At 49.8% G+C, this 26,295-nt stretch overlaps 3 protein-coding genes across 3 annotated transcripts; 1 reads left to right on the top strand and 2 right to left on the bottom strand.

The window, feature by feature from the left end:
* Positions 1-3,349: 3,349 nt before the first annotated feature.
* Positions 3,350-6,003, bottom strand: LOC111257461. The gene is made up of 2 exons (XM_022827268.1): positions 3,560-6,003; positions 3,350-3,359 (listed from the first exon to the last, which is right to left on the bottom strand). The coding sequence occupies exons 1-2, from the start codon at positions 6,001-6,003 to the stop codon at positions 3,350-3,352; spliced, it is 2,454 nt and encodes an 817-aa protein (XP_022683003.1).
* Positions 6,004-10,389: 4,386 nt separating this feature from the next.
* Positions 10,390-13,901, top strand: LOC101757189 (indole-3-pyruvate monooxygenase YUCCA2). Its single transcript, XM_004967408.2, has 4 exons — positions 10,390-11,459; positions 12,802-13,050; positions 13,154-13,276; positions 13,376-13,901. Exons 1-4 carry the CDS (start codon positions 10,710-10,712, stop codon positions 13,565-13,567), a joined length of 1,314 nt encoding a protein of 437 aa, XP_004967465.1. The 5' UTR covers positions 10,390-10,709; the 3' UTR covers positions 13,568-13,901.
* A 5,888-nt stretch (positions 13,902-19,789) lies between these two features.
* LOC101756771 (mitochondrial arginine transporter BAC2) lies at positions 19,790-23,386 on the bottom strand. The gene is made up of 2 exons (XM_004967407.3): positions 22,461-23,386; positions 19,790-20,812 (listed from the first exon to the last, which is right to left on the bottom strand). The coding sequence occupies exons 1-2, from the start codon at positions 23,211-23,213 to the stop codon at positions 20,123-20,125; spliced, it is 1,443 nt and encodes a 480-aa protein (XP_004967464.2). The 5' UTR covers positions 23,214-23,386; the 3' UTR covers positions 19,790-20,122.
* Positions 23,387-26,295: the final 2,909 nt, after the last annotated feature.

The raw sequence follows: 26,295 nt of genomic DNA, 5'->3' as shown, positions 1-26,295 counted from the left end.
ATTGTCTTCTTCTTCTTTTTTACTACTTTTAGAAGCTCAAAGCTGCTAGTAATTAGCTAGTACTCTAGCTCTCTATCTTAATCACTTCATTCTCAAGGCCTCATCCAACAGTTAAAGTCAACCACTAGCTCATAGTAATAAAAAATGACAACTTGTCCAATGATCTAACTCTTAGCACATAGCTCAAAATATAAACGGACCCACATACCAGCCCCACATAGTCTTAAAATATGTCATGAGACTATCTCATGATCAAGGGACAGCTCTTCCCTCTCCTTTCTTTCTCCCCCTTCCACCTAAACAAAATATTGTATTTCAATCTTATGAGCTAGCTGACATGGTACCATTGGAGGAGGCCTCATGCATGTTGCACCATCATAGGAATGTACATAGGGCCTACGTAGCAGCTAGGGTTCTAGACCACTTTTAATCTAATTAGCTACCACATATATATATAGCTACAGACATACTGCAAGTACAAAGTCTAAGCCTTATAAAAACATCCCTGAGCTGGAGCTGGGTTAAAAGCTCAAAAGATGCCTTGTTTGCACCTCAACTTTGTAGTTTTGTGTTACACTGCCATGTGTGATTCTCCACAAGTGGAATTCTAGTCCTGCCTATGCCTCTAGCTAGGCTCCCTAATACTTCATCAACCGCCTGATGCTAATATAGTAGGAGCACACATGCTGATGATGAGAAGTGCAGCTTGCTTTTGTCATTCATCAGGTGCACACGAACAAGATCAGTACTTGTGTCAGAATAATCTAATTGTTTTCTCCTGATTGTGCCGCATAAACTTTTCGCCAAACTCCGCACCAAGAAAATGGTGGGCTTGGAGGCACCATATATTATACAGGGCCTAGCTGCCCATAGTAGATTACTCAGATCGAAAGGCTAAGCTCAAGCATATGGGGCCTCGCCATGCTCAACTCGATCTTTCGGAAATTAACAAGATAGACGTCTGTCTCATCAGATACACATACACATAAAGGTCTCTGATGTATGGATGGAAGTGGGCTAAATGATGTGCAGGATCATGGGCATTTTCTCTGATGTTGCAAGGTATGGTTATAAAAATTTATCGGTCGCTTCGCTATCAGCATGATGGAAGCTTCATACTTGTGTGCACAACATCATTGTCTGATAGATACAGCCATGCAGTGTGTTTATTAGTTTATCTGTACGCGCAACATACATATCCAAACCATAATTTTGCAGATACTGCAGGTATGTCTAGAGGGTTGCTTTGCCTTAGTTGCGTCTGAAAGAGTGGAATACTCGATGTATTACTCAGGCATAGTCAGCGTACATATATAGGCCAGGTGGGGAGTCACGGTGGACAGGCCCACGAGCCCAATTACATTCTAACACTCCCCCACAATCTGAACTGGGAACACCGCGAACATTAAGACTGGACCTAAACTCGGAGAAGACGGACGTCGGCAATCCTTTGGTGAAGACATCGGCGTACTGGGACGTAGTGGGAACGTGCAGGACACGAACTTCACCGAGGGCAACTCGTTCTCTGACGAAGTGCAAATCAATCTCAACATGCTTGGTTCGCTGATGCTGGACCGGGTTGGTGGAGAGGTAGACGGCACTGACATTGTCACAATATACCACAGTGGCGCGGCGAAGAGGGTGGTGAAGCTCTTGCAGAAGTTGTCGCAACCAGCAGGCTTCGGCAACACCGTTGGCCACAGCCCGATACTCCGCCTCAGCACTGGACCTGGACACCGTTGGCTGACGTTTGGACGACCAGGAGATGAGATTGTCCCCGAGAAACACCGCATACCCAGATGTGGATTTGCGCGTGTCAGGACATCCCGCCCAATCAGCATCCGTGTAGACCGTGAGATCAGCTGGTGAGGTCCGGTGAAGATGAAGACCAAGATCCAAAGTGCCCTGAAGGTAGCGGAGAATGCACTTCATAGCGCCAAGATGCGGCTCCCGAGGGTCATGCATATAGAGGCAGACTTGCTGAACAGCATAAGCAATGTCAGGACGGGTGAAGGTGAGATACTGAAGTGCTCCAGCAATACTGCGATAGTGAGTGGGGTCGGCGACGGTGACACCATCAGCAGAAAGCTTGGCATGAGTATCAACAGGAGTACTGCAAGGCTTGCAGTTAGTCATACCGGCACGCTCCAGAATATCCAACATATACTGACGCTGTGAGAGAAACAGACTGTCCTGGTGGCGCTGAACACTGATTCCCAGGAAGTGATGCAGGGACCCCATGTCGGTCATAGAGAATTCTTGGCGGAGAGCTGCAATGATCCGCTGAAGAAAAACCATGGAGGAAGCCGTCAGAACAATATCATCAACATATAGTAGCAAGAAAGCCATCTCTGAGCCTCGGCAATATATGAACAAGGAAGTGTCGGACTTCGCTTCAGTGAAACCAAGAGAGGTGATATGAGAGGCAAAGCGACGATGCCAGGCGCGCGGTGCTTGCTTCAACCCATACAGAGACTTGTTCAGGCGGCACACATAATCTGGTCTGGAGGAGTCGACAAAACCAGCTGGCTGAGCACAGTAGACTGTCTCAGACAAAGTGCCATGGAGAAAGGCATTCTTCACATCGAGCTGATGGATGGGCCATGAGCGAGAGAGCGCCAAAGTCAGTACTGCGCGAATGGTTGCTGGCTTGACTACTGGACTGAAAGTTTCATCATAGTCAATTCCCGGACGCTGTGTGAAGCCACGCAAGACCCACCGAGCCTTGTAGCGGTCGAGAGAGCCATCGGACTTGAATTTGTGGCGAAATACCCATTTGCCTGTGACAAGGTTGACGCCGCGTGGTCGAGGCACCAGTGACCATGTGTCATTTGCTTGCAGGGCATCGAACTCCGCCTGCATAGCAAGGCGCCACTCAGGGTCCGCCAGAGCCGCGCGAACAGAGGTGGGCACCGGAGAGAGGGTCGCCATGTGAAGGTTCAGGCGGTCGACGGGATGACGAGTACCATCCTTGCCACGAGTGCGCATGCTGTGCGCATTAGTGACAGGAGTGATCGCCTGGGGCGCCGTGGCTGTAGTGCGACCGGCGCCGCTGGCAACAACCTGGGATGTGGAATCCGCAGGGGTAGCAGCACCGGTTGGCCCAGAAGAGGCCTGGCTGGGCGCGCCGGTGGCAGCAGCACGGCTGCTGTGTGCGGCTGGGGCAGCAGTGCTGCTGCTGGGAGCGCCGGGGGCAGTGCCGCTGCTGCTGGGGACGCCGGGGATAGCACCGCTGCTGCTTGGAGCGCCGGGGGCAGCAGCGCTGCTGCTGGGAGCAGCGCGGGCGGGCGCCTGCATGGGTGCCGATGCACCAGCCGGCGGTGGGCCGGGTGCAATCGCACGGCTGCTGCTACGGGTACCTGCATGCACAGCTCTTGACCCATTGGGTAAAGAGAAATCATCAGTGTTATCCAAAAAATCAAGTGCGGTGGGATCCTGGGGCGAGGTGGACATATCGGCGAAAGGAAACACCGTCTCATCAAAGACAACGTGTCGGGAGATGATGATCCGATTAGAATGAAGGTCAAGACACCGATAGCCTTTGTGATCAGAAGAATACCCCAGGAAGACACACAAGGAGGAACGTGGTGATAATTTATGTGGAGCTGTAGATGACAGGTTGGGATAGCAGGCACAGCCGAAAACACGAAGGTGGGTGTAGGAGGGCTGCGTGCCGTATAGTGCGAAGTATGGTGTTCGGCCGTCTAAGGTTTTTGTAGGGTGGCGGTTGAGGAGATAGGTAGCAGTGTGAAGGGAATCCGCCCAATAAACCGGAGGAAGACTGGCCTGGAACAGAAGAGAGCGCACGATATTATTGATGGTGCGAAGAGCGCGCTCAGCCCGCCCGTTCTGCTGAGAGGTGTATGGGCACGACATCCGAAAGGCAACCCCGTGAGTGAGGAAGAACGTGCGGGCCGAGGAATGATCAAATTCACGGCCGTTATCGCACTGAACTGCCTTGATAGTGGAGTCAAATTGTGTGCGCGCATATGAGAAAAAATTAGTGAGAACGGTAAAGGTGTCGGACTTGAGGCGTAAAGGGAATGTCCAGCTATAGTGTGTGCAATCATCAAGAATAACAAGATAATATTTGTAGCCAGACACACTAACAATAGGAGATGTCCAAAGATCACAATGTATTAAATCAAATGGGCGAAGTGCACGAGAGTTTGACAAGCTAAAAGGGAGGCGCACATGGCGACCAAGCTGACAAGCGTGGCAAACATGAGTGTCATGGCGCTTATTACATGTGATAGCATTGGAACTAAGGAGCTTGGACAAAGCTTCAGGACCGACATGACCAAGGCGGCGATGCCAAAGGGTGGTGGAAGGCGCGGCAGCAGTGAGGGCGGTGGCGGTGGTGCTGGGTGGTGCCGGCGAAAAGAACGGGTAAAGATCTCCCGTGCTATTACACCTGGCGATCACGCTCCGTGTCTGTAAATCCTTCACAGAAAGGCCGAATGGATCAAATTCGATGGAACAGTTGTTATCGGTGGTAAAACGACGAACGGAAATTAGATTCTTAATAATGTCAGGTGAAACTAAAACATTAGAAAGAACTAGGGGACGTCGTGTGGTAAAAAAGGAGTGTGATCCGACGGAAGTAACAGGAAGCGAAGCCCCATTACCAACAATGATAGATGAAGGACTTGATGACAAGGGAGGGTGAGAGGATGAAATTATACCAGCGTTGTTAACCATGTGAGCACCGGCGCCGGAGTCGACGTACCATTCGCTTGGTCCGGGTGGAGTTAGCGACATGGTGCTGAAGTTGCTGGCGAGGGAGGACGTGTCGAAAGACCCGCCCTGCATGGGAGTCCATGCCGGTTGCTGCGGTGGGGGCGGAGCGTAGCCGAACCCGGGCGGTGGACCGACGCCGTAGCCATACGGCGCCAGGTTGGGCTGCAGCTGGGGCTGCGGCACAGCCGCGAGCGCTGCCTGTGGTGGACGAAACGGCCCGCCGGGAGCACTGTTGGAGGGCTGCTGGTGCGGCCAAAACTGAACCATACCTCCCCAAGTGTTGTAGAGGAGGGGAGGCGGACGGGAGCCGCTGGCAGCAGGTGCACCGGCCTGCTGGTTCTGCTGCTGCTTGCCACCACGGCCGCGGCGCTGTCGGCGGTTGCCCTGGCCACCACCAGAGCTGCCCTGGCCGCGGCTGGAGGCGCCCTGGCCGCCACCGGTGCTGCTGCCACGGGTGGAGGGAGCGCGGGCGACGGGGCCGGACGAGTCGGTGACGAGGGCCGACGGCGCGGGGGCAGGTGGTGGTTCGGTGTCGGCGGTAACGTCGTTGAGATCAATCTCCTCAAGAAGCAGAAGCGTGCGTGCCTCCGCGAAGGTCGGGAACGGCTGGCGCAGCTTGATGTTCGTCACCATGGGGCGGAACTTGGCGCTGAGACCGCGGAGCAGCGTGAGGACGAGGGTGCGGTCGCCGACGGGATCGCCGAAGTCGCGTAGGGCGGCGGCCATCGTCTCGAGGCGACGGCAGAAGTCCGTAATGGACGTCGACCCTTGCTTCACCGTGCGGAACTCGGCGGACAGCAGCAGCGCACGCGACTCGCGCTGGCCGAGGAACTCGTCCTCGAGGTGGAGCCAGGCGACGCGGGCGGTTGGGTTCTTCAGCATGGTGGACTGCTGGAGGTCGGCGTTGATCGTCCCGTAGATCCATGTGAGGACGGTGCAGTCCATCTGCACCCACGCCGGCCGATCGGCGTTGACGACATCGTTGAGGACGTGATCGGTGAGGGCATATTTGCCCAAGACGACAAGGAAGAGGGCACGCCAACGGGTGTAGTTGTTGGCGACGCGGTCGAGGACCACTGGCACAAGCACCTTGATGTTGAGGACGGCAATGGCGGCGGCGTGGACGTCGGCGTGCTTGGCCTCATAGGCGTCGAGGGCGGCGGTGCGGGCGGCCTCAGCTTGGCGACGGTGGGCGTCCTCGGCATCGCGTTCGCGCTGTTCGCGCTGTTCGCGAGCGGTACGCTCGGCTGCGGTCTCTGCCATGAGACTGGGTCGCGGTCGGCGTAGAGGCAGGGACGGGCGTCGCTGGCGGCCGGATCACGTGGATGACCCGCGACGTAGATCACGCGGACGTAGACGTGAGGCAGAGCACGTAGATCACGTAGATCACGTACAGCACGTAGATCACGTACAGCACGTAGACGTGAGGCAGATTGCTGTCCTCCAGGTGCTGTGCGTGGACGTAGTCACGGGCAGACGTCGATCGGATCGCGTGAGGCAGATGGAGGCGATCACGCGCAGACGCCGATTGGATCGTGGACTCCCGAGCGATCACGCGCCGGAGAAGAACGGTGGCCGGCGAGCAGAGAAGCCCTGCGACGGCGGCACGGCGAGAGGACACACGTGCAAGGAAGGGAGGCCGGCGAGCAACGTGCCCTGCGGCGGTCTGGAGCAGCCAATCGTGAGGATTAGCGGCGGCTGAACCAACCGGTCGTAAGGACCGGCGGCTAGGGTTAGCTGTGCGGAAACGGAGGATACGGATCGTAGCCTCGTCTGATACCATGAAAGAGTGGAATACTCGATGTATTACTCAGGCATAGTCAGCGTACATATATAGGCCAGGTGGGGAGTCACGGTGGACAGGCCCACGAGCCCAATTACATTCTAACAGCGTCCAATCAGGCTGCGTGCACTGCATGTTTTTTCAAAAGAAGATGTACTGCATGCTCAGACTTTACTCGCTTGCAGGGATTCAATATTTTTCAGCTAATTATTCTTTTCTTTTTTTAGATTAAGGATCAAGAATCCGGCCTCAGCTATCAAAGTTTGAAAGCCTACAGCCATGGGGTACAAAAATAGCAGTGCTCAGACTACCAATTACAAAGACAGAACAAGTTCCAGTTCCAGCAACCTAAGAACCAACTAAAACGAAACTCCTAGTACTCAATTCTGTTCCTGGACTTCCAACCAAAGTTGCTGAATATCTCCATTGCGGTGACCTCCAAACTCGTTGGCAGTTCTTCCTCAGAATGCTTCTCTCTTCCTCTTTAGACAGTTGCGACCAGATCCTGATCCAATACGCCCCTCTGAAGATAACCTGCACAAAGGAGTTAGGAGTGGCTCTCTTGAAAATGACCTCATTCCTGCTCAACCGAAGAGCCCAACACAACGCTGAAGTGCCAATTAATATCAGGTTTCGAAGTTTCACAGAAAAACCTTTAAGCCATGATCCAAACATATTAGCAACACTAGAGGGTGGACTAATTCCAAAGGAAATATGAACTATATTCCAAAGGCACCGTGCCCAATGGCAATCAAAGAATAAATGTTGAATACTTTCTTCTGTATTTAAGAAGCAACACTTGGTGCACCCCTTCCACTTCCTTTTTACTAGATTATCTTTAGTTAAGATGACTCCTTTCTTTAGATAGCACAAGAAAACTTTTATCTTAAGTGGAAGTTTTAACTTCCAAGAGATGCATTTAGAAGGAACTCCCTCACTTTGCATGAGATCTGTGTACAAAGATTTAACTGTATAGGACTGTTTATTCAGACTCGAAACAAACACATCCTTCTGATCTTTCAACTGAACACTCACTACCTTACCTGCCAGCTCAAGCCACATATTCAGTCTATTACCCACTGTTGCCCTTCTAAAGGAAACGTTCAGAGGAGTAGTGTTTAACACTTCAGCCACAGAACATTTTTCCTCCTAGCAATGGTATACAGAGCTAATTATTCCTTTCTAGCACACAAAAATATTTTGGTCTGTTGTGCATCAAAAGTCAAAATTCAAAAGAGTTAGTAATTTGACAGATACATGCGGTGAGATATATCTCGACCGGAGGAATTGAACTGACAGAGTGATCGCCGGCAGCGAGCACCTCCTCCGATCCGGCCGGGGACCTCCTACTGTGCTGCACTCAGTAAAGTGATGATGTTGAATTGTTGCCAGGAATCAAGGCAGCAAGGGTCCATATTTGTCTTTTGCACGTATCTTATGCATTACGTACTAACAAGTGTGCTAATCTCTGTAGTGATCTCTGGCAGGAGATTAATAATGTCAGAGCAATATCATACATAATCTACACTGTCGATCGATATGATTACGAGCATAAAAGATGCGTACATAGAAGGTGAGAGGATCGTTTCCGTTCATATTGGCCATGCCATGCAGATGCGCCATTGTTTTGCTGCGTGTTTTCGGATGGTTGGGGCCATGGATGCATGCTCCTATACCTAACTCACTCATTGCAAATTCCTTTTTCCCAGTTTAATTTAACACAAGATAATAGTACATGGTTAATTGTACGTACGGCCGGCCGCCACAGGGTACTTGTGGGGGAAGCAAGAATCCAATAACCAGATGACATTGTTAAGTACAATTTGAAGAATGTTCCCTGTACTAGTCCTTACTATTTTGGCTTTGGGTCTGTAGTTCATGCAAAAGCCTATAGCTCACTTCCACGGGCATGCACGGTATAGGTTTATAGCCTTTTTATGGTTTACACAAACTTATTAGTGTTTGCATTTTTTTATAATGAACAGTGGAATAACTTGAGCATGAAATTGCGCACGAAATCTAATTTATTCCCTCCCACTAGTCAATTTTTGAATTGCTCAGTTAGTAAAGTTCCACCTGCGTGCATTGTTTAGCGGAAAAAAAAAGGAAAAAGGAAAAAGGCATCAACCGCATCTCTCAAAGTAAACGAATAAACCTAGTTTTATTAACCCCATAGGTCAAAGCTTCAAGTAAGGGCCGACAAAGTAGCCTGCTTTTCTCCTAAATGGATGTATTCATTTTGTTATTTGTACTGAATTGAATTGTATGGCAACCACCAGTGTAATTTTTGACACGTAAATGAAAGCTTTTGTGCTGTCTAGTCGAATTGTTAATTTTGGCACATACTTCCTCCGATTCTAAATTGTAGGTCGTTTTGACATTTAAAGATTCATAATTTTTATCATGTATCTAGACATAGTGTATATATGAATCTAAAAATGCTAAAACAATCTCAATTTGGGATGGAAGTAGTAGTAAGCAAAAGCTCTGGTTCTCAACCGGCCGCAAGATGAGCTTTGGTTTGATTGGGGATGAAAACATGCAAGAGGTTTAATAGCCTTTTACTTCTCATGGATTTTAAAATCGCAAAGGCATGACACATTGATGTTTGTGAAAAGTCAAACTTGATAACTTAGTTTGCAAGGGATCATATCGAACGTTTTGATATTGTTGCACTATATATACTGGTGATTGGATGTTCATTCTAAATCCAAAAGAGTCCCCTCGATCATAGGATGTCAAGTTTGGTACCACCTTTGCAAGACCATATATTGCATCTCATCTTTTCTTTTGTAAGACTTTATAAAGTGAAATAATTTTACTATGATTTGCAATGATGCATTATTGTTTATTAAGGAAGGTTCTCATCAGTCTCAGCATACTAAGTGATACATACTCAACTCCACATTAAGAGAGTAACTGTGACATTTAATTACCATTAATTAATTTGGAGCTGGTGACCACACATTTGCAACAATTGACAGTAAGTACCTGGCCCGTATCAAGTTTACCAGTCCCTATAGAACATAGTAGTAGACATCAAGGGGAGTGTTGAAGGAATAAACACTCCTTTTTGAAGCAAATTAAAGTTTCAATGCTTTCAACTTTGAATAGATTTTTGTATCTGGGTGCAATAATGCATATGCCTTGCTACTTCGACACCTTTGCTTCATTGGACCTTTTCGATCAGGATTTTAATCATGCAAGATCATTATTAACTAGGTATATTTTGGTCCCAGCAAAATCGGGCCTGCTTGGTAGAGTGACGCTTTCGAGTATCATCTTCACCTTTTATTTCTCATCCAAAATGGCTTTGCTATTTTGCTTGTACACCCTTGGATCCCAAGTTTAAAAATGTATCAGGGCATCCCAAATACCCATAAGAATACATCATTTTAGATTGAAAGAATTGCATCTTATGAAATATTTCTCTTCTGCTTATGAATCTAGTAGTAGAATAATGTACACTGCGTCGATGTTATGAACTGCTTATATTTAATTGTGACTGTAGGAGTATTCGCAAAAGAAAAAAGTTATTTACTGGAGAATAATTATGTAGTTTCATTTGTCAATGCTAGCGGCTACTGTGTGGTAAATAAATAACCGTAAAAAGTATATTCCAGAGCATCTTACGAATATAATTAATAATAATTGTTGTTACTGTTGGTGGATAAGTTCTATCCGTTTGGAAGGCTAAATATAACGGAGGATGCTGGGGACTCGTGGTGATTAACCGCGGCCGCTCGTTGGCTAGCTGCGGTGAGTCGAGGAGGAGGAACGGGGGCGTGCGTGCATGTGTCCTCCCCCTCCTCCTTCCTCGCCTCCGCCCCAGCCGGCGGTATCCTATCCCGCCGGAATAATCAGATTCCAAAATCGGTTGGAATATTAACCACCGTCCCTACTCCCCTCCTTCCCGGCTAACCACTAGTGCTGAGATAGAGGAACACCGGATAACGAGGCTGCTTCTCTTGTGCATATATTTGTGTAGATATAAATAAGCGTCTCCTCCTGCTGCGCTACTTGCAGATCGATCCATCCCAACACCCTGCGTTCTTTTCTCTATCCTATATCTTGCATGCCGATGAGGGAGGGATTCTTCTAGTTCATTCGATCGATCGGACCCAGCTTCTGCTGTCCATCTATATATCTGGTAGCTTGATTTGTTGCTGTGCCGCCGGCGATTAACATGGACCGCTTCGCCGAGACCGAGGGGAAGAGGGCGCACGACCCGCTCTACAGCCCGCGCCGCGCCGCCAGGGCCACGGCCACCGGCTTCCCCGTCGGCGAGCACGGGGAGGTGTTCGCGGGGCCGCTGATCGTCGGCGCGGGGCCGGCGGGGCTCGCGGTGGCGGCGTGCCTCACCATGCGCGGCGTGCCGTACGCGCTGCTCGAGCGCCACGGCTGCATCGCCTCGCTGTGGCGCCACCGCACGTACCGCCGCCTCCGCCTCCACCTGCCCAAGCGATACTGCGAGCTGCCGCTCATGCCCTTCCCGTCCAGTTATCCCGAGTACCCCACCAGGGAGCAGTTCCTCGACTACCTCGAGGAGTACATCCGCACCTTCGGCATCAGGCCCTTCTTCCGCCAGGAGGTCGTCAGCGCCGAGTTCGACGGCGAGTTGTGGTGCGTGCGCACCAAGGAGATCGTCACGGCCACGATCGACGGCGGCAAGGAGGCCGTCCTCAGCACCGCCACCAGGGAGTACCGCTCTAAATGGCTTGTCGTCGCTACGGGTGAGAACGCCGAGCCCGTCGTGCCGGAGATCGACGGCATCGACTGCTTCAAGGGCCAGGTCATGCATTCGTGTGATTACCGCAGCGGCGAGCCCTACCAGGGCAGCAAGGTGCTCGTCGTCGGCTGTGGCAACTCCGGCATGGAGGTCTCCCTCGACCTCTCCAACCACAATGTGCACACCTCCATGGTTGTGCGTGACACGGTACGTGAGAAACAAAATATCATAATTATGTAGATCGAGATTAATAAGACAAAGATCATCGAGGATCGACTTCTCTTCCATTTAATTTCTTCTCGTGGCTTCTGTTTGCGATTTCGTGTTTTTTCAACTTTGATTGCTTTGCTGGTTGGTTCAGATGGAATGCATACGGACTTAACTAATCATTTGCGATCACTAGCGAAAGAATTCGATAATTTGAGGATTTCTTTTGCTAATACTAACATTAGCGAAAAGATGCACGCACAAACGAACACATTAAACAAAGGTGATATTTGCATCTTTCCATCTTTTCTATTGGTGCAAACTTTTTCCCTTTCTTTTTGTTCATGTCACAGCAATGCCGCATGATTAATAAAGCATGGATGGTATTATATTAACTTTAATGCTTGGTCTTAGTTGGCATCACACCTGACCTCACGTGTTTATACACTTCGATTCCCGAAGCGCAATAATTTTCTGTGCCTAGCTTCTGATCTCACCGCATGTGTTAACCTTGCTTTTCTTTTTCAAGTAAAAAAGCACACACGAGCTAGCAGCTAGAGCCCCTGGCAGCATGCCAAGAAAGAGACCGTGATTCTCCAAGGAACTTTCTCGGGATTCATGAGCATGCGCTTGATCCTTTTCAAGGAATAGTAACAGGAAAAAAAAACAGCCTAGATTTGCCCAAGACGTACAGTTTGCATTTTTTTTCTTCCAAAACCGCTGGCAGCTTCAGTTAAGTTAGCCAACTAAATGGGAGTACGACCTGCTTATGAACCACAGATATTGGTTAACGAACAATAGCACTAACTTGTGCCGTTTGGAATATGCTGAACGGTCAGCAAGTAAACTCTTTGGGATTGGCCCCTCTGTATACTTTATACTATTCCATCTGTACATTTTTGTGTTCTCTTCTTTTTCTCTCTTATTGGAATGTGATTTACAAACCATTACTAAAACTACCTTGATTTCGGTAAGCATATGCATATGGAAGCTGCACCAAGTGTTGCTGCTCCCACGCACTTTGCAAAGTTGTACTACAACCTAGCAAGCGCTATATTGCAACTAACACAATACCTATAAAGGCATGTTAGCTCCAAGTGTCTGGGCCCCGAGACTACCTTTATTTTTGTCCCTTTTGCTAAATTGCTTTTTAACTTGCATCCATGTCACGGAACAAAACAAAAACAAGAGCCACTTTGATTTGCTCCCCCTTTCGGTGTTAGTTTATAGTATCTCAGATAGATGATCATTTCTTCAACCGGTTGTAACTGTAATTGGTGCACTAACTACCAACTATTGTTGTGAAGTATGAAACCGATGTACCTTTTGTGATATTTTTCAGATGCATGTTCTTCCAAGGGAGATTATGGGGCTCTCCACCTTTGGGTTGTCCTTGTGGCTTCTCATGTGTTTATCAGTCCAGACAGTTGATAAGATCCTCCTCCTCCTCACGCGGCTCGTGCTAGGGGACACTGCACGTCTTGGCATTCCTCGGCCTAGCATTGGCCCAATGGAGCTGAAGAAAATCTCCGGGAAGACGCCGGTGCTTGATGTGGGCACCATTGCCAAGATCAAGTCTGGGGACATTAAAGTAATTGATTAACCCTTTCGATACTGCCGCTGTTGTCACTATTATGTAATGGATACCTTAGTTGCATAGTCTCATACTGCTTTGTTTGTTGCACATTTGTCAGGTGCTCCCGGCAATTCAAAGTTTTCGAGAGCATGATGTGAAGTTTATCGATGGCAAGACCGAAGACTTTGATGCTGTGATCCTTGCCACCGGTTACAAAAGCAATGTTCCTTATTGGTTGAAGGTATATTATATCATACAAAAATATCATGCTATGAACTCCTAATTTGTTATATATCCTGAAAATACATTATTAATCTAGTAACATTTAATTTTTATATAGGAGAACGATTTTTTCTTTGAGAAAGATGGATTTCCACGCAAACCAAATGAATGGAAAGGAAAGAATGGGCTCTATGCTGCTGGATTCTCAAGACGTGGACTCCTTGGCGTGTCAATAGATGCCACGAAGATTGCTGATGACATTGCACGGTGTTGGAGTGACATAGGGTATGAAAAACACAAGACCAAATGATACCCAATTGGCTTCAAAAATTTTGTGAATACGTGTACTAGTCTATTTACTTATCATTCTAACTGGTAGATACGCTAGGAAAGACAAATGCTAAGCGCTTATCTATCAGCATACTCGTATAGTTAAACTAGGCTAGTACATGTAGCATTTCCCCCCATTATTTCCATGTTGTAAATAAATCATATTTAACCATTTTTCACCTTTTAGTTTTGCTCTAACATTAGAGAGCCACCAAATAGGATTTGAATCTGAGAGACATGAGGGTGATTTGTTTTTTCCCCTTATTCTTTTTCAAAAGATTCTTTTATTTTGGCAAATGATGTAAGTTTTTTTTGTAAGTGTTAATTGTAATAGATAACATCTATCATTATATTTGATGGACACATTTTTCATACTGCTATTTATATTGTAATATTCAAGTTTGTTTGTGGTAGATCACTCTATGTATCTACTCCTCAATTCTCAATATAACGAGATTATATATTTGAATATTTAATTAAATATGATATAATTACTTTATGACATATTTAATTATCACTTGCAAAATAAATATTGCAACCAAAATCATTCACTCCTTCCACACCAAGTTAATATTGAATAAATTCATATCTCATGATTACATAGGAATATGGTACCATGATTAAAGTTTAAACTTTTAAAATTGAATTTTTGTTGGATGAGTGACAACCAAATACCCAGTAGCCAATGTATCTTAGGTTTAAAAATTATAAAATAAGTACATGATCAAATTTTTAGAATAAGCTGACGTGGTTCAACATGCCATCTTTCCATAATTGTACTTATTGTTGTTTGCCTTACTCATATCTCAAATAGCTCTTGATATTTTGTTTTTTAGTGTTTCTAATTATATTGTTATCATTTTAGATCAATTTGCACGTTAAATTACTACTGTTACTTGTACATGTATATCAACATTTATAATTATATAGGAGATAGGAGGAGGATAATACAAGTATGTTTCTCGGGTCCTAGTTAAAGTTGCATATATAGATCACTATTGTGTGTTGTCTGCATACAGATATACTCCACTCGTCTTATTCTACACGAGAGCATATTCTTTGTTGGCTTGCACATATTGTCTGCGTGCAAGTCTACTCCTTAGCTTTCTAAGAGTCATGATTCCATTTCACCTCTACTACTTTTGCATTGATCCAATTTTACATTCCACTTTGCAAGTTTTTTTTTTGTCTCGGCGCTAATGCAAAATGGTGTTCTTATGTGACACCACATGTTGTGTATTTAGCATTCGTGTCATAATATTTGCCTAATTTTTTGTTCGTACATCACCAATCCAAAATTGCCATTAATGATAGCACATCGTCTTTCAATTTTTTTCATGATCTTTATTTTGTGCTATCAACTATTTTGGAAGTACCCTTGCTATAGTAATGGTAGTATGAGTTGATGATTTTAGGGAATACATGACGAGATGGAGTAAGTGAAAACCATTTGTAGTTGGGCGCAGGACTAGTGGAACTGAAGACTATTTGTAGTTTTAGAAAGTGAACCATAGGAGGGACTTCCGAACAAAAGGTATGCGCGTAGCTGTGCTCTAGCAGGATGACGCTAATAAAAAGTTGTAATACTCGCAACATCAATTGTTCTACGGGTGTCGAGTTTTCATCATTCCGACTCAAAAATATCATTCAGTCAGCTTTTATCCTATGATGACTACGATGCTTCCGTGCAGATAAAAACCGCTTATCACTGTGTACAAGCAAGCATAAAGGAACCAGTGCGGAGTGTGTGCATTGCAGATTACTGTAGCTTTCAAGAACGAAACTAGCTATAGCCTATAGGTATCTAGCCTTATCAAGATTACCATGATCATCGGTAGCAGTAACGACATCCAGATGTGCGTGGGGCTTGTCCTTGTTCTGGAGACGAGGTAAACTGTGATGAACACTCGATTCTGAAGCGACAGCGAGCCGCACTATCTGTCTCCATGGACGGGTGCACTCCGTGCATCGCCGTCGCAGGTGAAGTAGTAAAAGGTGACCACTGCACCGCCCAGGAGTATGTAGCTACTCCTACTAGAAGAGAGTAGTAGTAGTTGTTGCGTCGCGTAGCGTGGAATCTTTGATTCGTCCATAATTGTGAGAATCGGAGCCCCTCCCCTGTTGATTGCACTGAGCAAAGATTCCATCGATCGGAGGAGGAGGAAGGCCAAATGCAAGTCGCGAGAGTGGCGCGGCGGTCCCCGGGCCGAACGCTGACGCGCATCAACAGTGGCCGAGAGCGGAGGCCAAGCGGAACGCGAATTTCTCCGGCGGCTTTGCGTGATTCGGCGCGCCGCATCGACCGATCGGTTTCGATTCATCCTGCAGCTGGTGGCGTGGCCATGCAAGGGTGCGCAAAGGCCGACCTGACACACGGGGCTGGGGCATGCCCGCGCGCGCCTCCACGGGGGACACCTGTGATCGGGCCTCGCGCGGCTCGCGGCGCCCACGTGATGGCATCGCGTCGATCGATGGGGAGTTCCCGGTTCCAATGCCACCAGCATCGAGCTAGCTGTGCGGTTAGCTTCTTCAAAGTGATGATCGAGATGCATGGCGCGCGCGTGGTCTGAGATGGCGGCGTTGCGCGACGTCGATGGGCGGGGTGGTCAATATGCCGGCGGGATGAGCATTTGGCAGGAATTTTCAGAGCACCCCTGCATTGGGTTCGTCGTATGCCATGTGTGGGGGATCCAGCCCGGCCACCATGAGCAGAGCACCGAAACGAAGCACTAGATGTTGTCGTACGGCGGCGGTGTCGACCGAGTGCAGCACACTGTCCATCACTCGGATTCCGGATCGGAAGCACCCATCTCAGATACGGGAGAGATTCCCACACCTACATCATCGTCGATCGGGATCCATGGACGCCGTAGTGGGAAGCAGCAGGGCCGGCCGGCCGGCGACGACGCGGCCGCCCGATTGGCCTCGGCCGATCCTGCCAATGCTTGTGTGCGCGACCAACTCACCCTGCCTGGTGCATGCAGCATGCGCGTCTGCCCTACAAAATGATGGGCGCCATCATATCGCGTCGGTGTCGAGACCAACCGGTGCATGGTCCGCATCATTGCAGCGGCGATCACGTCGCATGGTCGGGGTCAGCTACACAGTTTCGTTCGATGCGATGCGAGCTTTTCCCTCAAACAAACGCGCGGTGTGTGACTTGTGTGTGGGTGGTGGCGACCGGCTCGACGACACACAGTAGCTGGCCCAAAGAAAGCCCACAGCATTTTCCCCGGCCCGTATAAAGCAAGGCCTTGAAATCGTTCTCCAAGTCACCAGTTCATACCCAAACTTCCCAAATGCGGCCTTGAAAAGGAGGCTTATCCATGAATTCCTTTTGGGCCATTCTTTCATTATTCTCTAGTTCCGTGCCGCCTACGACATGTTTCTTAAACTCAAATATATATGACGATAAAATTAGTTCATTTCCTCTACCTTTTAGGCTTCCTAAAAAAAATCAGAAAAAAGTTAAACGAACCGAATTTCACCAAAAGCCGTCAAAATCAACCCCGTTCTCCATTTTGCTCACTTGACTATTTGTGCTTTTTGTGGATTTTGAGCCTACTGGTTTCTCCTACGAAATGATTTTTTTTACTCGTTCATCATCATCCTTAAGATGTTTCACCTTTAATATTTCTATTATTTTTCTTTAAAAACTAGGCAGTGCCTAAGTGAGGCGGAATGTGGATTAAGGGAGCCTTACTTTGGGGAGGGGGATGAGATAAGCTGGACAATTTTCATCAAAAAATAAGCTGAACAATTCTGCTTTTCCACTTTGTGTCCCCACAACACAATTTCAAATTACCTTTGTTGCCCACCATGTTTTTTAAAAAAAGCATTGAAGTCCATGTTCAATGTAACGTGCCATGGGCCCATGATGTATCTTCCGCACACTTGGTGTTCTTCGGCTCTTCCAACCGTCCGAGACCCCAAATCAGCAGGATTGCGTCCTGGAATCGGAATCCACACCTACTTGGCTGGAGTTAATGGATAGAATCTGCCGACGTTGGAGGGCTGCCCACATTCCACTCACGTTCGCCCTGCGCAGGCGGCCAAACTCTAGCCGCTGCTCTCTCCTCCCTACCGCTTTCCTCTGTCGCGCCGCCGCCCGAGCGGGCCTCCGAAAGCCCGTGCGTCTCGCTATGACGGCGGCGGCGCGGCCTTTTCCCCGCGCCTTGGGTGATTCGCGGTGGACGCGGACGTCCCGGCCACCTGAGGTGCTCGTCGGCACGGACGGTCTTAGGCTGCGGCGATGGCGGGTGGCCACGGATCTGGCATTGCCTCGGCCGGATCCGGTGGACGCGCGCTCGGGACGAGCGGCCGCGGTACGGCGGGCCAAGGCGGTGGCGCTCCGGAGCTGCGAGGGAAATGGCGGCCACCACAATTCGAGGCGCGGCACTGGTGGTCGGAGAGCGGTGGCCATTGGCGGGGCGGCTTAGACGGCCAGTTTTGGCGGTATCTGAGCGGCGCAGCTGTCGGCAGCAACGGCGCGCGGGTCGTGGGGGTGGCCCTACTGCGGGTCTGCGCGGTGGCGGGGCTAGCCAGCACACCCCCACGTGCGGTATGGGCGGCCCAGCAAGGGGCGAGGTGGCCACAGGTCGGCGGTCGAGCGCGAGGCAGCGGCCCGGCAAGGGGAGGCTGAGGAGGGAGGCCGTGCGGCGTCGACGGCGCTTGGGGCGACGCAACGGTGAGCGGTCTGGGGAGATGGCTGCGCGACGGTCCTGCGCATGAAGGAGGATGCGGTGGTGGTTTTGTTGTGCACTAAGGCGACTGGTTGGTGACGGGGGCAGTTGCAAGGAGGCGTTTGTGCTGGTGTGGCCATGACGGGCGGGGAAGTTTGTGGCGGCTGCTGGTGGGAGGTGTCGGGTGAAAACCCTGCTCAGTGCATCGGGCTGACAACGGCAACGTCTTGGGCGCCGCAATTACCTGTTGGGGATGTTGTCAAGGCACTCTCCTCGCTTCAATCTCGAAAACTCCAGGTGAAAACCTTGCCTAAGTTCTCTTGGGTGGGTGGCGATGGCGCATAGTGTCGTGTCCTTCTTGAAAGTGTCGTCTTCGGAGTTCCAATGACGGTGGGCAACGCGCCGATAGCTTCCCTGGTTGGTTGGTTGCGATCGGTCACACATAGCGGCGGCTGGATCAGTGCTAAGCTCCGGTCATGGTGCTTTTGGGCCTTGCGGTGGAATGGGTGGAGACATAGTTGGCGACTTGAGCTGCGGATGTCCATGATGGTAGTCGGTGGCAAAAAGTGGATGTTGGAGCGGTGTCTAGAGGGCAAGACTTCTGCTTGGCGTGAGGGCGACGGTAGGGGAGCCGTGTGCTAGTGTGACCACGAAATTGGCATGAGACTGGCGTGGTAGGAGGTGGCCGACAGATTTGCTTCGCCAAAGAGACCTGCGTGAAGGTGATCCTCTGATGGCTGCCAGATGCCCGGTGTAACACTCTGCTTTCTTCGATGAGGTGACTGGGCTGCTTGATGCCGTAGTGTACAACCAGATCTCAATGGACGTGGTTGGTACTTGATGTCCGGAGGCAGCTGCTCCTCTATCGGTTCGACGGCTTGCAGCGTTCTATGACGGCTAACCCTACTTGGCGGGTGTTAGTCCGGTGTAGGATAACTTCGCTCGGAGGCTCAAGCGGATCTGATGGCTCGACAGCTATATGGCTTGCAGCGGACCACGGCGGTTAGCCCTGCATAGCAGTGGCTGGCCCGGCGTGGGATATCGTCGATAACGATGGTGCTAGCGGTGACGACGGGTTATCCTCTCTCGTCCTTGTGCCCAGGTGACGGTGTTGCTGTTGGTACACGAGCACCAATGTTGTGGACTGTCCGGTGGTGTCGCTGCCCCCTATCGACTAACCATGTTGTCTATGACGAGTTTAAGCTTGGCGTGTGTTGATGGCCCAATCCAACTCGCCAGGTTTGCTTAGTTGCTCTTTTTTTAGTTTCTCTTTTTTCCTGGTCATGACCTTCTAGGGGTATAATTTTTTTTTCTATATGAATAGAAATGCATACATCGTGTGCCGTTCGTTAAAAAAAAAAGAATCTGCCAACGTTACTGGCGCAAGACTGCACACAAATGGTAATTCCGTATCCACAAGTGCTGCACAGAAATGCATTCCGTTTTGCCTTCTTCCATTGTTCAGTGATGTAGATCCTGAAAGCAACATGTTTTCTTGCTCTGACTGAAAATCACAGTTCTGGTGTTTCCCATGCACGGTTTTATTATTTATGAACTGGTCATTGTCTCACTGATGTTCATGTATCTGTAATAGCAATACACCAAGATATGTACATTATTTTTCCCCCAGACAGTGGGGAATTGATCGCCATCATCTCTAGGCATGCTTATGATGCCAATTTGTATGAATCTTGCAGCTATCAACTATGATAACTCTGGATCTCAGCTCACTGTAATGGCATGAGACCTCCCCAACCAGGCAACCACTCCCAAATCCCAATGAACACTTGCCTATGTACAACGCGGCAGACATGCCGCTGCTAGCGGCTGCTTAGAATCAGGCACAGTTCAGTTCAGTTCTCCTCCATGACCATCCTCTGCCCGTTGCCGCTGGCCAAGAACCGCAGAGCGAGCTCGTACGCCGAGAAGATGGCGCCGTTGACGACGAACGCCCGGGCCACGGCCGTACCCAGGCCGCGCCACAGCACGGGGAGCCCCTCCTCCCTGACACTCCTCCGGAAGCAGTCCACGACGCCGCGGTACCTGGCGGCCGGGGACGCCTGCGCCTGCAGCCGCGACTTCACCACGTCCAGCGGGTAGCAGCAGACCCAGCTGGCGACGCCGGCCAGGCCCCCGGACACGAGCATCGTCGCCAGGCTCTCGCCGCCGCCGCGCCGGCAGCCCGGGTGCAGCCGCTCCCGGGCGTACTCGTACGTCCAGAAGTAGACGCCGTGCGCCGGCGCGTCGCGGAGCGCGGTCACCGTGAGCCCCCGGTAGATGCCGCGGAGCCCCTCCCTGCGGAAGATGTCCCGGGCCATGTCGACGGGCCCGTGGTGGTCGCCCGGGCGCCGGTGCTTGTGCCCTGCCGCCTCCAGTTGCAGCCTGATCTTGACGAGCTCGACGGGGGAGAGGATGAGCGTCTGCAGCGCCCCCGTGCCGACGCCGGCGAGGGCCACGCTCGCGTAGGAAGGAGGCTCGGAGGTGGAGCTCTCTGAACCGAGCGATCGCGACAGGATCGCGTAGACCTGGAACACCATCGCATTCTGCAAAGAAACAGCAACAGAAGCGTTTCAGTTCGGAGGACACAGATCGAGATTAGCACTCGCAATTGCACGAGCACGTTGCAGAGAACGCAGCAAGCCCATGTGCTAGAGTTGATCAGTACAAATTACAGTCTAATATAGGACACGTAACAGTATCCAAACACTTATTTAACACAGTAAACTCTGGATGATTAGGAATGTGAAGTTGCGTGGGTTGGAACGGAATGGGCTTGGCTTCTGGTCATCCATAGGGGAAACAACGGTGCCCTTTTTCTGTATTAATAAAAATTGCAGATTGCTGACTCAAAGTACATCTGGAATATTAAGTATATGACGACCTGCAGATTTTCTTTTGAAAATAATAGATTACTGATTCAAACGGAGAATCTAGAATATGGCATATCTGAATTTTTAAATGCATTTCTATACCGACAATATCCTTGTCTTTACTGTTATATCGATAATATCCTTGCACACACCAAAAAGAATCATGAGGTCAACTAAGGTATCAGATTTGCCTTTCGCAAAAAATAGGAAAAAGATATCATATTCGCCAGTCTGCCAAGTTTAAACAGCTAAGTAAGCAAACACATTAAGATATAAAAAGACTTGACCATGAATAGGCCTCGCGAAGTTGGTTAGATGGTCTCAGTAGCACTCCTCAGGTCCTGTGTTCGACTCCTCGTGTGAGCAAATTTCAAGCTGGGGTTAAAAAACCGTATCCAGAGTGAAACATGCATTCCTATACTAATATGTAATCTCCCTTTTCTTTATTGGTATATACCGACAACAATATCCTTGCACACAATTTTTTTTATAAAAAAATCATCAGGTCAACAAAGATCTCATATTTGCGAGTTTGCCAAGTTAAACAACTACAAGTAGACAATCACATTTAAGATATAAAAAGACTTGGCCGATGTTAGGGTCTTAGGGATCAGGGGTAGCACGGCGCAAAGGGACGCAGGCGAACACCGGCCATGTGATGTGAGTCAGCGACTCAGCGTACGTTACTGCCGTTGCTGGTGAGGCCACACCATGTGAGAGCCTCCAGGAACAACGCATTGGAGCAAAGCATGTGAGATACTGAGATGAGAGGACCATCACCGTTTGGCTTTTGCCTGGTGCAGGTCGCAGCATTTCGTCAGAGATTAAACCCAAAGGATCTACCCCGGATTGCCAAGCGCTGCTGGGTCCTAATCCTAGTTGAGATTTCGTCTGACTGACCCTTAAAGGCCTAAACGATCCCAAACTTGGAGAAATGCAGCTCTATATTCTCGTGAGTGTTTTTGGTGATCCACTAAAACTCCACCGAGACGAACATTACGACACGTCTTTTCTGAATCGATGTGCGTGACTCGTCGTTTTCTAGCGCGATCTTAGGGAGCCCGGGAAACAAAAGCAAGGGCAGATGAGGCACAAAAATGAAACAAAAGCAAGGTGGTAGCACATCCTTTTTGAGTGAGTGAGACGGTAACTAGTGCCGTGCCCTGATTGCCCGCGACTCGCATTGTTTGTCTCATGTCTGAACAAAGAAAGAAAACAGCTTCTCTTCGAAAACGATGGATGAATGAAAGGAAGACGAAGAATCCACGAGGAGGTCCTGGAATCCCCCCCATCGCGGATGCAGCGGTACGGCGGCACTGACCTGGAAGGCGACGGAAGCTAGTGGCGCGGCCATGCCGCGGTAGAGCGCGGCGGGGCCCTCGGCGCGGAGGATGCCGCGCAGGAGGCGCGCGGCGGAGGGAGGGCGGCTGGGCGCGTCGACGATCCCGGGGCTGACGGGCGGCGGCGGCTGCTGCAGGCGGATGCGGAGCGTGTCGAGCGGGTGGCCCGCCAGCACGCCCGCCATGCCGCCCACCCCGCCGGCCACGAACTCACGCCCGCCGCTGCTCGCCAGGAACTCCGGCCAGAACTCCATGCCCGCCGCTGCAACTTTGTACCGCGTGCCTGCTCCAGCGCCGGCAGCGACCGTACGTCGTCCAAGGACCGGACCCGCCCGTCCGTCGTCGCGATGGGATGGATCCGGCGGTGGGTACGGTCGTCCTCGTGCGCCGGACGAATGAAAGAGATGGATGGGAGGGACGAACCGGCCGGATCGAAAAGGTGAGACCTTCGGAAGGAAAGATGGAGGCGGCGTACCCGAACTCGTCCGGGAACGCGCGCTCTGGTGCGCGGGCGATCTGAACCGGCGGGGAGGGGAAGGAGGAGGTGGTTGGAGACGACGCCTGCGGCCTGCCTGCCTGAGACGGAGGGGGGAGAGCCAGGTGGATGGATGAGCGGGCGCCGCGAATGGCGTGGCAAGCGGTATTTGTGGGCGGGCGGCGGGGTTGGCGCCAAGGAAGGAGGCGGCTTGGCGTGAGTCATGTGACCGCGTCTGCCGGAAATGCAAGTGCCCCATGACGAACGAAGCACGTGCTGCCGTCACGGCGAGGAGCTGCCGTGCCGGCCAACGGCGCGCCGCGCGCAGGTGGTTCGGCAGGAAGCTGAACGAAGTTTACATTTGATCACGTCGTGATGTGGATGCATCGCCTTTAACAGCTCATCGAGATTAAATCCTTTTTTTGCGAACCAAATTTGGCAGTTAATGGTGCCGGATTTTGGCTGGTTCATGCAAACGGGTTACGCGCGCACTGGGCCGGTGCGCCTTGCTCGTTCGCTACTAAACACAAACAGAGAGGAGAGGGCACGGGACCCATTCCATATATTATCATTCCATGGCTCCATGATTCCTGGCCTGTCATCTTCGTCAAACAGTAGCATGGCCGGCCGCGCCGTGCCGAACGGCGGTGCTTCAGTTCCAGCAGGTCCCACACCATGACAGCGGACTTGGGAGTTGGGAGTCCATCTGGACAGGGGAACCGGCAGGAAGCACAAACAAACTCGTGCAAGCAAACAAAAACCACGACCTAGCAGTCCAATCCAACCATTGACTACGCGAGCAAGCAAACATGAACCATGGCGGTCAGCCCGTGCTCGTATCAGACTAGCTCTCAGGCTTCCAGCTACAGTCAAGCACTAAAGCTGTTGATGCATGGCAGCTTATTTTCCTTTCCTTTCCTTTCCTTTCGTGTATCACTTGGCATCGAGGTTGCGTTGCGTGCAACTCATGGACCGGACGTGCTATTTTGCTTTGCTAGTTATTAAGTTGATGGGGATCGACGCGCCTGCAGTAGCCGACGTTTCTGGAACCACGTGGATCAACAGCTCTGCTCACCTAGTATGCGTATCAAACACTCCAGTTGCATTGACACTGAGCTTTCTTCGTACCACGACGTTCTGCTGGATTCTGCATTTAATAATTTGGAGCAAACTTTCAACTCGCATGTACCTCAAGAGTTCTGCTCCGATGGTTCTTTCCACAAAATTGCGACAGCAACGGCTGCAGCGAACGGCACGACAGTCGACGGCAAGCGAGCAAATTGAGATCAATTCTTACCTAGAATCAGCCACACATATCCCTCACAGAAGGCTCACTGCGCAGGTGGAGGAGGGGTAGATAGAAGGGAGATAGATGAAAATTGATGATTCTAAAATGTTTCTGCCAATTCTCAGTGTTTTTTTGCACCGCGGCTGGGCGCTTACCCGCTCGCCGTACCCACATCACGCTGCCAGAATTGACGTCGCCCGGTTTTGGAAGGTCTTCGTCGTTGCCGTCGCTCTTTCCTTCCACCCGCACTACAATCCCGCGCAAGGATCTCGCTCACCTTCCTTCCTGGCGCCCTACCATCGATTACGGCTTCAAAAACCTTCGCAGCCCACTCCTATCAGCATCCCACCCCCACCATCGATCCATTACTGCCTCGTTCTTTTACCACCGTCGTCCCGTTCTTCCTTCAACGAAACACACGAGTCTTCCTTGCCGGTCTGCCTTACCCTGATCCTTCTTGGGCCACGAGCTTGGCTGCTGCATCGCGCCGCCCAACCCTCTGCGACGCACATCTGCCTCACTCTGTGTCCGTGTTTCCCTGATGGATGGGATCATCTCCATCTCGCACCCTGGTGGAGGATATCGTCATCGACATCGTTGCCAGGGCATCGATCTAACCCTGGCAAAAGCACATGCACGGCGGGAGGAGAGCTGCCTAGGCGTGCGTTGTGCCCAAAGCTGCCTCCTCCTACTCATCTGCGGACAGGTAATCCCACCTTCGTTGCCCATCCTCCTGTCCATCTTTGCAGTGATCTGTATTCCTGATCCTGCCACATACATGGATTCACCGAGCACACTATCTGCAGAACCATAACAGCTGGGAAGGTACGTACCCTTTATTGCCTTGCAAGATGCATGCATGCGTGGTGCAAGCTGATGACAGTCTGCAGAAGCACGACCTTATATATTATCATGCCTCGTATATTGTCTATTTAGTTAGTTACTTTTCTTTGATCGTAAATGGCTCAAACTTCTTTTCTGAACAGTAGCACATTAGAGATGCATGCATAGATATTTGTTAGTCAACAATGCTTGTGTAAAGTGTTTCTTGACTGCTATGAACCACTTAGCTTAATGGGCTTGCAAGCCTTTGAGCATCCTTCCTGAGACTGAAACCATCAGTTTCATCTTTAGTGTTTTGATTATAGTATATGAATTGATCTGATATTCCTAATGAACTTTGACGTAATAATGAACAATTTAAAATTTTATTGTCTTGTCTGACAGATCATCACAGTGCATGTTTGATTCTGAATATTTGTGTGACATACATTTTGGCTGTTGCAACTTAGCTCATTTGAGTTTTACTTTCATTGTCTACATTAGATTTAAAAGGAAAGAATGATGCGCCTTCCCAATCTATATACTGAAATTAAAATGGACTACAGTACTTCCTTTTCTGTTTTCTCTTAGACTAATAGATACTTGACCATGTTATGAAGGGCAAGGGATAGGTTTTCTTTGTGGATAATCCCGGAGGCACTAGTAAGACCTATCTATATAAAGTATTTCTTGCAAAGGTGCGCTCTATGGATCTTATCGCCATAGCTACAGCAACATCTGGTATAACAGCATCCATCATGCCTGGTGGACGCACTGCCCACTCTCGATTCAAGATTCCAATCAAGTTGAGCGATAGAACTATGTGTAGTTTTACTAAGCAAAGTGGGACAGCCGAACTGCTTAGGAAAGCATCTATGATAATTTGGGATGAGGTAGCAATGACTAAGAGACAGGCAGTTAAGCCACTTGACTGGACACTGCAGGATATAATGGAGTGTACGCATCCATTTGGTGGTAAGGTCATGTTGTTTGGAGGTGACTTCAGACAAGTTCTTCCTGTCGTGGTGCATGGTACAAGAGCACAAATCACAGATGCTAATTTGCTTAGGTCATACATATGGGAAAGTGTTCGGTGTATACGGCTGACGCAGAACATGAGAGCACTAACACATGGTTTGCAGATTATCTGATGAGGATCGGTAATGGCACTGAGGAAACATTTGGTGATGACTATGTGCAGTTGCCTGATGACATTCTGATTGATAGCCCT

This window comes from Setaria italica, chromosome V (genome assembly GCF_000263155.2).
Source record: "Setaria italica strain Yugu1 chromosome V, Setaria_italica_v2.0, whole genome shotgun sequence".
Classification (NCBI taxonomy): domain Eukaryota; kingdom Viridiplantae; phylum Streptophyta; class Magnoliopsida; order Poales; family Poaceae; genus Setaria; species Setaria italica.
This window is presented reverse-complemented; position numbering and strand designations above follow the sequence as displayed.